The 12,912-nt window shown below is 44.2% G+C and overlaps 1 protein-coding gene across 3 annotated transcripts in view; it reads left to right on the top strand.

Annotated features, from left to right (window-relative positions):
• Window positions 1-6,866, top strand: part of XPNPEP3 (X-prolyl aminopeptidase 3) — a 30,617-nt gene extending 23,751 nt beyond the window's left edge. For all 3 annotated transcript variants that reach the window (XM_075936351.2, XM_006123949.4, XM_006123951.5), the window contains 4 exons: window positions 375-460; window positions 1,122-1,299; window positions 2,496-2,616; window positions 3,260-6,866. In XM_075936351.2, the coding sequence (XP_075792466.1) occupies window positions 375-460; window positions 1,122-1,299; window positions 2,496-2,616; window positions 3,260-3,426 (552 nt within the window). In that variant the 3' untranslated portion in view covers window positions 3,427-6,866. The remainder of the gene's footprint in view (window positions 1-374; window positions 461-1,121; window positions 1,300-2,495; window positions 2,617-3,259) is intronic.
• Window positions 6,867-12,912: the final 6,046 nt, after the last annotated feature.

The raw sequence follows: 12,912 nt of genomic DNA, 5'->3' as shown, positions 1-12,912 counted from the left end.
CCTTTATTTCGAAATAATGTGAAGCTTAAGGACTTCTTACTCTGACTCCCATAACCCTCATTTCATGAGGAGTAAGGGAAGTCAAAATAAGAGTGTTCTTCAACTTCCTGCTGCATAGACAGCACCAAAAGCCGAATTAAACTATTTCAACTTCAGCTACGTGATTGACATAGTTGAAGTTGTGTAGCTTAATTCAACTTTAGCCCTGCTGTGTAAATATGCCGTTTCTGAACTGACTGTAAGAGGAATCCAGTCTCCTGCATCTTTGGAGAAAAGTGTCTCCTTGTTCCAGAAGTGAGCCCCTCCAGAGAAAATCCCTTTCACAGGGGAATATAGCAGATGGCCCGAATCATGGTATATTTCTTCTTCTCCAGGATGGAGAAATGGTCTTGCTGGATGGGGGGTGTGAGTTTTCCTGCTACGTAAGTGACATCACTCGGACCTGGCCCATCAATGGCAGGTAGGATGCCCACAGGTGGAAATGAGCCATGCAATACCTTTGTGAGAGCGTGAGGAATGTGGTTGATTGTGGGCATTGATTTGTGATTAGCCATTAACGTTTGTGTTTATGCACACCCACATTATCTATCTATGTAAATAATTTTAATGTATCCTTCACTGTTGTATCTCAGAGTAACCAAAATTACATAAAAACTGGGTGAGGACCTGTATTGCTCAGTGTTTTCTTATCCGTGACTGTAAGAAGGTTACAGTGCTGGTTTTTGCCTTTCCTTGTTCTTGTGCTGACTCTGGGCATGTGTGTGCAGCATAAGAGAACAGATGTTTAGTCCATGTGTGAGTGGCTGCCTGTCTCAGATCAGGAAGGTTCCAGCAAAGTGTCCCTTTGGTGGGGTTGGTTCTAGTGTCTCTTTGCTCTTGTCCTTCCCTTCAAACTGCAGCTTTGCCCTGCTCTGCTCCAGACCAAGGAGTCCATCCAAGGTGCCTCTCCACAGCAGGGAAGGAGGTGACCTCAGCAGTTGCTTGTGTGCCCTTCCATACTGGCAGGCGGTGTGTTTTCTCCTCACTGCTTCAGCACTGAGCTGTCCCTGACTCCGAACTGCAGGTGACCTGGGAGCTTCCCATTTGAGACATGACCTCCTTTGCTTTTCTCTGGCTTTCAGGTTCACTGATCCTCAAGCAGAGCTGTACCAGGCTGTCCTGGAGATCCAGAAATCCTGCCTGAGCCTCTGCTCTCCAGGAGTTAGCTTGGAGAACATCTACAGCCTCATGTTGAGCCTTATGGGACAGAAGCTGAAAGAGCTCGGGATTCTAAAGAAAAGCACTACTGAGAACTTCAAGGTACTTTAACTCTCTCCACCCCAGCATCCCCAAACCGGGTCTGCTCCTAGCAGGAACTGTTTTGTGTCTGGGAATCCAGGCACAAGCCGTGGAGACCAGGGTTCAAAGCTTACTGCAGAATATGGCATGCTCATGTTGTTACAGCTGTAACAGGAAACGTGTCCTATAAAAGAGTGAACCAAGGGGAGGCAAGGCCTGTTTCTCTCAGCAGGTGGCAGCACCACCAGATCAAACTATACCAGCAATTTAGTCCTCAAGAAATGTGAAGGAGATAGGGTCCGGAACAGAAGATGGTTTGATTCCTTTTTAAAATGGATCCTTAAGTGGGGGTGGGGATTAGAGTGATGCACGGGGGTTAAGCATTGTAGCAGTGGGGTAAGTGAAACCTGTCCTGCATTCTAAGCCTAGTTCTTAGACATGTTTTAGCCACATCACAACATCACTTTTGCTGCAAATTGGCAGGCTCCATTGATGAGTGGGACTGGAGTATCCAAGGGATGCAGAAGGCAGAGTGGAACTATATTGGCAGGGCTCTTTGGGGCATCTAAGACTGAAGTATGTGATGTGTACAGGCCGGGAGTGAAGAGAATTGGCTACTTTATTGAGAACAGCAAAGAAGCTGTCTGCCGTAGGCACAGGTCAAGCCAATGATCATCATTTGTTCCTGAGCATCCAATTCCCCCCCAATTTCACCCGAAATTCAGGAAAGCCCCCAGTGATCTTTTAGGAATGAGATTGATGAGCACAGTCCCTATGACAAACACAAGCCATCCTGTTCCTGCACATCCCTCCCCTCTTCCCTCTTTCTTCTTCATGATCAGAGTCTTCAGATATGTAAAAGATTGTGATAAAGAGGAAGGTAGTAAATCCTACAACTTAGCCACTGAGGACAAGAAGTCCTTAAATTGAAGCAAGGGAGATTCAAGTTCGACATTAAGAAACCTTCCGAACTGTAAGGACAGCTAACCACTGGTTGTGGAATTTCTGTCACTGGAGTTTTTAAAGAATAGGTTAGAAAAATGCATGTGTGGGATGGTCTAGAATAGAAAATACTTACTCCTGCTCAGCAGAGGGGACTGGAATAGCTGACTGACTAAAGTCCCTACCAGTCCTATATTTCTATGATTCACTGTTGGGATGAAGGTTCAGGGGCCAGGTTCAGTGGCTGTATTAATCGGTGTTTTCCTTCCTGCTAGGCTGTTCGGAAGTACTGCCCACATCATGTGGGCCATTACCTGGGTATGGATGTTCATGACACCCCAGACATGTCCCGATCACTCCCACTGCAGCCAGGCATGGTGATAACCATTGAGCCAGGTAAAAGGACACATTCAACCCTGATTGAGTAACAAGTCACATTGATGATGATGCTACCATGATGACATAATATAATTTTACATAGCTCTCTGCACATTCAAACCAAAAAAGCCTACTCACAGTATTAGAAAAGCACAGTGAATTGTTTCCCTCCCAGCATATAACCATAAATAACTCCTTGCAAGGACTTGCAACTCAAAGTGTATTCCTTATAAAGCGCTCTCCTGAGACACTTTCCTTGAGATCATTCCAGTCAGGCTTGCACATAGAAATTGATCTTTGACACCGACTTTCTTTTCTCTTCCCTTTTCCCCTATTACTCAGACCACTGTCAGCATTGATTCTCATATTGGCAGCACTAACATCAAGAAATGCAGAAAGGCCAAATGAGTGAGGGTTTATATTGCTATACCAGGGATCTGTGTGCATTGGGGAAGTGCTCTTTTCCCCTCCTTCCTCCAGAAGCTGACCCAAACAAAGGCGAACAAGGGAAACTTTTCTTTACAAAGCTCTCCAGTTTGACCCCCTCCAATATCACTGAGAACTCAGCCTCATCACCATATGAACCAGTGAAGGGGGGGCATTCTGTAGTGTCTTCTCATCCTGCTCTTCTGAGGGGTTTTATTGCCTCTTTTTCCCTCAGGCATCTACATCCCCCAGGATGACATGGCTGCCCCAGAGAGGTTACGTGGCCTGGGTGTGCGCATCGAGGATGATGTGGTGGTGACAGAGGATGCACCCCTGATCCTGTCTGCAGACTGTCCCAAGGAGATCTATCATGTTGAACACATCTGTGGCCGCAGCCTGTGATCTGTCTTATGCACCCTGCTGGGTTCCTCAGGAAATGTGCTTCCGTGCACATGTGCAGTGATGTGAATTTCTGTGAATGGACCTGGTTGCAGGGCAGTGAGGAGGGGCAAAAGGGGGACGGTTGTTGATGTTTGGGACTTTGTAGGTAGGACAGGGAATTGACTTGTGAATGGCTCAGATAACATTGCTGTTATAAGCAGGAAACCTTTTATTTACAGAGTTAACCTATGTAATGACTGCTTAGTGCTGATTTAAAGATCCAGAACACATCCCTTCCCTTGCCACATGGATCCCTCTATTCCTGCACTTGTATGCACAATCTTGTTCAGTGCAGTCTGTGGGACATTAGTCCCTGTGCCTCATTCTTCCTCATGGCTTCTTGAATAAGATGCAGCCACTGAGACCAGGTGCCATGATCTGACCTTTGTGGGAATTTTCATACCAGGCCAATCAGAAACCAATTTAAGTGAAAACCTTCAAAAGTTTGTCTGGGAGAGGGAGCATGTGGGTGGTTTTTGGCTTATGCAGAGCAGTGACACAAGGGGCGTTGGGAGACTGGAAGATGGGGTTGGATTGTGGGTAGTTTGTAGCAATGCAGAAAGATTTTAGCATCTAGGTATAAGAATATATTACACTATCTTTCTAGGAGGTCTGAGAGAGACTGGCAATAGGACGAAGGGTCATCAGAAGACATATGGTAGGGTTTGATAGTTGGGGGAAGAGAATGACTGGGTTCAGTGCATAGGTGCGTCTTTGGACTGCCCATTCATCTGGCCTTCCAGTCTCTTCCCCTGACCAATTATCAGCTCCAGACTTCCACTCTACCCCCCCCACCCCATTTTTCTGAGATCAGCTTCACAGTGCTGGTTCACACATATGCGTTGCTGTCTCTCTAGTTCAAGTATTTGTACATTGGTATATAACTGGGACGATCAAAATCCCATCTAATGCTTGAATGGCAAGTACAAGCAACCACAACAATGGCCCTTAAGCAGCCCAGAACTTATGTCAAGAAGAAAGAAAACTCTTCCATGGGGGGCTCAAGGGAGCTCTCCTTTGAAAGTTTTTTGAGCATACAAGGCACCTGCCTTTTGGTGCAGTCAAAGTTTTTTAAAAAAAAAAAAAGGAGGGGAGGAGGTTCTTGGAAGATAGATCTTAAGCCAGGTATAAATGTGATCTCTTGCCTTCAAGAGTAGGTGGATGAGTTGCCAGGTTCTAGAGAAGAGGATGAATCCTAGTTCTCTATTCCCTTACAATATTCAGTCCTTTTCAGACAGTGGTAAATGGATCTATAATAGAAATATAATCAGTGTTTGGTTATTTATTGGTCATATTTTGTCAATTAGCTTTCTATTTAATACCGGTGGGAAAAGTCACTATAGTGAATATCTCTTGTTTTATGTATATATTCTTTCTTTCCTCTTCCAAGGTTTCCCTGTATATTCTTCTCTGTTGTTTTCAGTATACTGTATATTAGTTCTTATTTCATTCTCTCCTTTCTCTATGCTTCCTTGCTGTCTTTCTTTCTTCCAAAATTTAACTGTTAGTCCCATGCTTCTCTTTCTAATCTGTCCATCAGTCTCTTCACCCACTTAGTCTCAGTGACTCTAGCAATTAATATATATGACTGAGAGTCAGGAACTCCTGAATTCTGTTTCTGGCTCTGCTGCTGATTTTGTGTGATCTTGGCAAAACCGTACCCCTCTTGGCTTCATTTTCCTTTTACTCAAAATCCGCTTACCTCTTTTAGTTGGATGTTGCAAGACTGGCTTAATAAGGGCCACGTTATGCACCCTAGAGGACATGTGCATCTCTCATTGTCTTCAAGGGGAGATGGGTACATGCATTCAAGGGATGACTCTTTAAAGGCAACTAAAGAACCTGACCTGTTTTGTTTTGTTTTTTATAAAAAGTGGGTAGGAAAACAAGTTGAGGCTTTTAATGAGTTTTGGAAATCAATCTATGCCTATTTAAAAGAATCTATTATATTTTTATTGTGATAATTTTGTTACATCACAGATACTGCAGTAACAAGTACAATATAAATTATTAAAAAGAAGTCTCACCAAAGATATATATGGAGATGCATAACATTGCTGCTAATGTGCTAATTGATAATCATTTAGCCTGCACCCTAAATCTGTTACACATAACATTGTTACTCCAAACATGCCTTTGGTGCTGTGCCAGCCAATACCTACAGGTAGTAACTGTGGACTTTGAATCTACATGACAAGCTGCGAATAACATTCACATATACAGCTATATTTGCCTATGTATCTAACTGTAGAATTGATGATTGTGTATCTACCTGTAAATAAAACTTGGCAATGAAAAGTTATTTTTGAAAAAAGGATCATTTGTAGGACATCATTTCTCTGAGCATAAAGTTACATAGATATAAGAACTTCCCGTAAGAACTTTCTTTTTCAGGGGAGAAAGGGTGTGGGCCACCTGTAAATTAACCCAGGAATTTCTTTAGGAGCCATAGCACAATACTGCATTTGTATGTGGCTGCAATTAGTTTTTTGAATAAATATTGCTTGTTCTTAATGATGAAAGAGGGTATATCCCCTAGAACAGTGGTTTCAATCAGGGATTCCCAGAGGTGTTCTAGGGGATATATCAATTCCTCTAGATATCTGTCCAGTTTTACAACAGGCTACATAAAAAGCACTAGGAAAGTCAGTAGTACAAACTAAAATTTCATACTGACAATTACTTGTTTATACTGCTCTATATACTTTATACTGAAATATAAGTACAATATCTATATTCCTATTGATTTATATTATGGTAAAAATGAGTCAGCAATTTGTCAGTAATAATGTGGTGGTGACAATTTGTATTTGTTTTCTGATTTTATATGCATGTAGTTTTTAAGTGAGGTGAAATCTGGGAGACACAAGACAAATCAGACTTCTGAAGGGATACAGTCATCTGGAACGGTTGACAGCCACTGACCCAGAAAATAGTAAATTTAGTTCTTATCAAACTGAATGTAGAAGGCTTTTTCTAAGTCATTGTATATGAATAACTAGAATGCATGATCTGAGACCTAAATAATAATTAATAATGTCCTTACAAATGAGGAGTCTTAATGTATTTATTAAAGGCTCCTAGTCATCTGAGACAAGGCAGTGGGGGAAGTTTAAAACCAATTGTCATTTTAAATTGCTCTCGTCATGGAACACTACAGACTCCCTTCTCCACATGATGACATGGCCAATGGTCAGTGAAAATCATTTAATCAGCAGTCTTATATACCTGGGTTTATGATCTGTGTATGGTGTTGAAGGTAGGGATGTGGCAATACATTTGGTGAACAGAAATAGGTTTGAACTTTTATATAACTATTTTGCATAAATCCTTGGAATCTTCAGTTTGTAAAGCAATGTTGTATCTGCTTGCTTGGCAGCATTAAATGGAGAGAGATTGCCTATTCTTTCCTCCACTATACCCTTCCTCCACTGTGCTGGCTTCCAGATGTAATTGAAGATGTTGACTTTGATCTATAAAACCCAATATTTTTCATTTCAGTTTTCACAAAAAAGTTTAGCAGTGACTAGCATGGTGAACATCAGAGTAAATGGGGTAGGATCTGAGGCCATAGTAGGGAAAGAACAAGTTGAGAATTAGTTAGACAAGTTAGGGTGGTTCTCTTATTACAAGAGGTAATTTCCCATTCAGGTACTCTTGTCTTCTCACTGCTGTTGGAAATGAGCCGAATTCATTCTGATTTAATTAGCACTGATCTCACACTCCCAACTCTATATCCTTTTTTTTCCCTTCTGTTTTTTTTTCTGCATTTGAGGAAGTGAGTTGTAGCTCATGAAAGCTATGCTCTACCCTAATAAATGTGTTAGTCTTTAAAGTGCCACCAGACTCCTTGTTTTTGCTGAAACAGATTAACATGGCTTCTGCTCTGAAATTAGACAAGTTAGCTATCTTCAAGTCTGCAGAACCTGATGAAATACATCCTAAAATGCTTACGGAAGTAGCTGAAGAAATCTGTGGGCCATTAGTGATAATCTTTAAGAAATTGTGAAGTAAAAGAGAGGCTCCAAAGGACTGGAAAAAGCAAATAGAATGCCTAGTTATAAAAACAGAGAATGAGGACAACCCAAGGAATTATAGCCCAATCGTCTTAATTTTTGTACCTGGAAAGATAATGAAGAAAATAATGAAAGATCAATTTGTAAGTACCTAGAAGATACTTACAATTTTATTAACAGTCTACATTAATTTGTCAAGAACAAATCATTTCAAACCAAGTCAGTATCTGTCTTCGACAGGGTAACAAGCCTTCTGGATAGGGAGAAGCAGTAGATGTGATATCTGGACTCTAATATGGCTTTTGTTATTGTCTCACATGCCCTTCTTATAAGTAAACTAAGGAAATATAGTCTTGATGAACCTGCTATATGATGGGTGCACAACTGATTGGAGAACCATACTGAGGCTATGTCTACACTGGTGGATTCTTGCGCAAGAACCCACAGAGCGTCCACACTGCCCGCCCACTCTTGCGCAAGAAGATTTACAGTACGGCGTTGGAAGACAGGGCTTCTTGCACAAGAGCTATGCTCTTTTCTAACAAGTTTAAGCCCTCTTGCACAAGAGGGCAGTGTGGACGCACAGCAGGGGTTTCTTGTGCAAGAGAGTGTCCACACTGCCATGGATGCTCTTGCGCAAAAGCACATGCCAGTGTGGACGTGTTCTTGCACAAGAGCCCTTGTGCATATCATGTGAGATCCTGCAGGGATCTCTCTTAGGTCTTGTTCTGTTCAATATCTTCATCGATGATTAGAATAACAGCATAGAGAATAACAAAGTTTGCTGACAATACCAAGTTTGGAGAGATTGCAAGTGCTTTGGAGGACAGGATTAGAATTCAAAATGATCCGTACAAACCAGAGGAATGGTCTGAAGTAAATAGGATGAAATTCAATAAAGACAAATGCAAAGTACTCCACTTAGGAAACAATAATAATCCATTGCACAAATACAAAATGAGAAATGAACACAGAGGGAGGAATATTGCAGAAAAGGATTTGGTGGTTATAGTTGATTACAAATTAAATGTAAGCCAACAATATAATACTGTTGCAAAAAAAGTGAACATTCTGGGATTTAACAACAGGAGTGTTACAAGCAAGACATGAGAAGTAATTCTTCCACTCTGCTGACTAGGGCTCCACTAAAATACTTTGTCCAGTTCTGGACACCACATTTTGGGAAAGATGTCGAAAATTGCAGAAAGACTAGCAGAGAGCAGCAAAAACTATTACAGTTCTAGAAAGCATGACATATGAGGAAATACAGGAACAACTGGGTTTGTTTAGTCTGAAGAGAAGGAAACTGAGGAAGGACATAACAGTCTTCATGTAAATAAAAGGTGGTTATAAAGAGAAGGGTGATAAATTATTCTTATCTCCTGATGATAGAACAAGAAGCAATGGGTTTAAATTGCAGTAAGGGAGGTTTTGTCGCGAGAATCACAGGTCCGATAATGAATACCCAAGGGGGGAAGGACAGAACCAGGTGGACAGTTTTATCAAATAAAAAATATTTATTTATGACAGTGGTGAATTTATAGTATTTATTCTAAGATTTTTAATAGACCGTGTTAATAATGAATTTACAGTATTTATTATATTTATTCTATGGCTTCTAGTAAAACGTGTCAGAGATATAAGGATGGGAATGGCAAGGGGAATAGTCTCTAATCTTAAACTATCCAGCTACAGTAATTAAATAACAGTGATAACTACAAACTCTTATGTACTACCCAAAAACAACTACAACACTAAGCTTATACAACAGGAAAAAATCAAATCATACATACCAACTTACACAGCACACGGAACATTTCACAGATATCGGTTCGGTTGCGAAGGCCTTGGTTACGCCCGAGAGTCGGGGGAGGTGGCTGGTCAGTTGATCAGGCCGGCAGCGCTTTGAAGTGTACGAGAAGGCACACGCACGGTGGTATGTGTGTTGCAAAGACCTCCTAGAGCGAACTGTGCGATGGGTATTTATCCCCAAATCTGCACATCGCTTTCCCGCGCTTGCATATTACCATATATGGCCCAATGGTCACCAAGTGGGGGTTGGGCCGAAACTGCAGGTTTCATGCGACCAGGTAAGCCCCGCAGTTCTCACGCCAAGGTGACGGGTGGGAGAGTCTCAGGCTATTTTCCCCTTTTCACACCTTCCCTTTTTCTAAAGGCAATGGTATGCAGGAAGAGTGGGGCCAGTTTCTCTCAAGGAGTACTGCAGAACAAGAGCTGCCTGGCCAAACTTTTTCACTGGGGGGGGGGGCAGTTTCTTTTCTCTAACAGTTTAGGTGGGACATTTGGAAAAACTTCCTATCAGGGTGGTTAAACACTGGAATAAATTGCCTAGAGAGGTTGTGGAATCTTCCCCCATTGCAGGTTTTTAAGAGCAGATTAGACAACACTTGTCAGCAATCATCGAGAACAGGGGATGGCAACCCCCAGCACGCATGCCACAAGTGGGATGCTCAGCCCCTTCCTTCCCATCTGTTTAGTGGAGAGCCCATGCTGTGGCTCCAGACTCAGCTGCAGGCTGGAGCAACAGCTCCAACTTCCTGCTGGGGTGGGAGAGGTGCACGAGGCACACACGCATCCCTGGGGCTGCCCCTGCTTAGCCTGGGTGTGCAGCTCATGGGAGCTAAAGGGTTAAGTGCCTCCACTTCCCAGCTACAGGCTTCCTACTTGGGGGGGGGGAGAGGTGGAGAACAGGGCTGGGCCTGCTCTGCAGAGCCAGGCCTGTGGGTGATGAGCACGTGTGGAGTGCTGGAGCCCTGGCTACTCCTCACAGTCTGTGTACAGGGTGGGGTTGAGGAGCCCCTTCCCCAGCACCTCTCTGCACCTAGCTGGGCTGGAACCAGTCCTGGGCAGTCCCTGGCTCTACCTGCCCCAACTAGGGATGTAATAGTGTAGTCAATTAACCGATTAACTGATAAGCAAAAGTTTATAGGTGAATGCTGTAGACTACACACATTTTCCCCAACCCCACCTGCCAGTAAATTTTTTAGCAGGCTGGTCAGCAGCCCGGCTCAGTCCTGGCTTGCAATGGGTCTGGGACCTACCCCTGCTGCAGCTCTGCATTTAGAGTGTTGTTAGGAACTGGGTGGGCAGACAGCCTGGCTCGGTTCTGGTTTGCACCAGGTCCAGGAGCTCAGCCCTCCCCTGCTGCCTCTTTATCAGAGGCAGCAGCACAGGGTGACAGGCAGCCCGTCCACAAGGGGAGTTGGTTTTTAAACTGACTCCCCTCACAGACCAGCTCCCGCCTGGTACCCCGAGGCAGAGGCAGCGGCAGCAGCGCAGAGTGGCAGAAGGCTCCTCAGGAGTCAGGCCAGAGGGCACTGTCTGCCATCCCTTCCCCTGGATACTATAGAACAGTGTTTCTCAACCAGTGGTATGAGTACCCTTATGGGTGGGTACTCAAGAGAAGTCTGGGGGGTACGTCAACATAACTGAAATTTGGAGAAAACTGAATTTTTGTTATAAGTTTTACAGCATTTTATTATTTTTTGTATTTTTTACACCTAAAAATTTCATCGCCCGCCCGGCTACAATTAAGTTGTTTAAACAAATGTGTTGCAATGGTGGGAAAAAAAATTGTGTGTCTGAAAACTGTAGGTATTGGGGGTACTTTTTTGAAAAAGAGGTACTTTATAAATAAAGTTGAGAAACATCATATATATAGTATCCCAATGTCTGAGACTCTGTAATACTGAAACACTGGCTGTTCCCTCTGGGTGGTGCTGTTTCCTCCTGCCGCTGAGCCAGCCTCCTGCTGCTGAGCCAGGCTGCGGTGTGGGAGCAAGCGGTGCAAGCGGCCGTTTGGGGTCTGCGCTTCCCATGCAGCACGGGGGGAGGAGAAGAGAGAGAGAGGCCGTTTGCGTTGCTTGCTTCCGTGCGGCGGCCCGGCTAACCAGCGCAGAAGTCATCCGAGTGCCACGGCGGGAGGCAAAGGGGGACGGGGAGGTGACGTACACGCCCAAGGGGCAGGGCCTGGACAAGCATGCATGCCCAATGGAGACAGAGGAGAGCGGAGAGAGAGTGAGAGGCAGGAGGAGAAGAGAAAGGGAAGTGAGAGGCAGGAGGGGGAGAAGAGAGAGAGGCAGAAGGCAGAGGAGAGCTGAGAGCGAGGGGGAGGCAGGAGGAGGAGGAGGAGAGAGAGATGGAGCGAGAGACCGGAGGCTCAGGAGAGAAGACCAACGTGGAGGAGAGACCTGAAAATCCCGTCTTATGGCAAGCTAATTGGCTAGTTGCTATAGAATAGTCAACTAACTGATAAGAATTAATGAGGTTACTCAACTATTCAATTTAACTGATATTTAATATTCCTAGCCCCAAACCCGGAGCTGCAGACAAAGGGCTGGGCCGGGCAGGGAAGAGACTGCTCTTCCCCCCTGCTCCCGCCTTTCCTTGTGCCCAGTACTGCTGCCCTGCCAGTGAGTTCACTGGAGGCACAGGGATATGGGGGCAGGAGGAGGGGTGAAGGAGGATGCAGGGGCAGGGGTTGCACTGAGGGACAGGGGGCGATGCAGGAGATCAGGCTGGGGGAGGATCATGGGGCTGAGAGGAGCTAAGCTGGAGCAGAGAGAAGATGTATGAGGGGATACTATTTTACTTTGCAGAAGCAGCACTTTCCTTTACTCCCCACTTCTTTGCCTCCCTCCACAACTAGCTATCTGTCCCCAAACTCCCTCTTGTACCCCCACCCCACACCCTGCCCTCCTGCTTCCAAACTCCTTTCCAGACCCTGCCCTCCTCATCCCCTCCTGCATCCCTATCCCACTCACTAGCAGCCCTGTCCCACACATTGAACCCCTCATTTTTGTTCCCACCCCAGAGCCTAAGAGAGTTCACAAAATCCACTAACTCTGGAACCCCAGAAAAGTAAATCAGACCTTTGGGAAGCCCTGAACCTCAGTCCTCCCTGTCTCTTCCCCTCTGCCCGTGGGGTCTGGGGTGCCAGAAGAGTGAGGTATCTCAGTTTGGGGAACATGTCAGTGAGAGTTGGAGGTTTTGGGAGGAGTTTTTTTGCTTCACTAGTGTGGTCCCCAACTGATTTTTCTGCGAGTTAGTGAGCCCTGACCCAAGAGAGGCTCCTTACCCCTGCCATAAATGAAGAAAACATTTAAACCTTTTGTGTTGGACATAATATTTTACTTTATTTAAAATGAAATTTGATAAACTAACATGAGAAAGTTAAAAAGTTTCAGAGGGGTGGCTGTGTTAGTCGGTAACTGAAAAAACTTAAAGAATAATTAATAGTCTTGTAGTACTTTAGATACTAACAAAAAATGTAGAAAACAATCTGTTTAATTTTAATTAAACCGTTCTCCCCAGCTGCAGCACTAGCAAAATGGCTTGGGTGTAATTATGTAATTAACAGTGAGTTTCCATTAGCAACTGGTAGTCCACGGAAAAGTTTTCATTGACCCAG

Source organism: Pelodiscus sinensis, chromosome 1 (assembly GCF_052426305.1).
Source record: "Pelodiscus sinensis isolate ZL-2025 chromosome 1, ASM5242630v1, whole genome shotgun sequence".
NCBI lineage: Eukaryota > Metazoa > Chordata > Testudines > Trionychidae > Pelodiscus > Pelodiscus sinensis.
The sequence above is the reverse complement of the archived record's forward strand: the minus strand, read 5'-3'. Positions and strand labels throughout refer to the sequence as shown.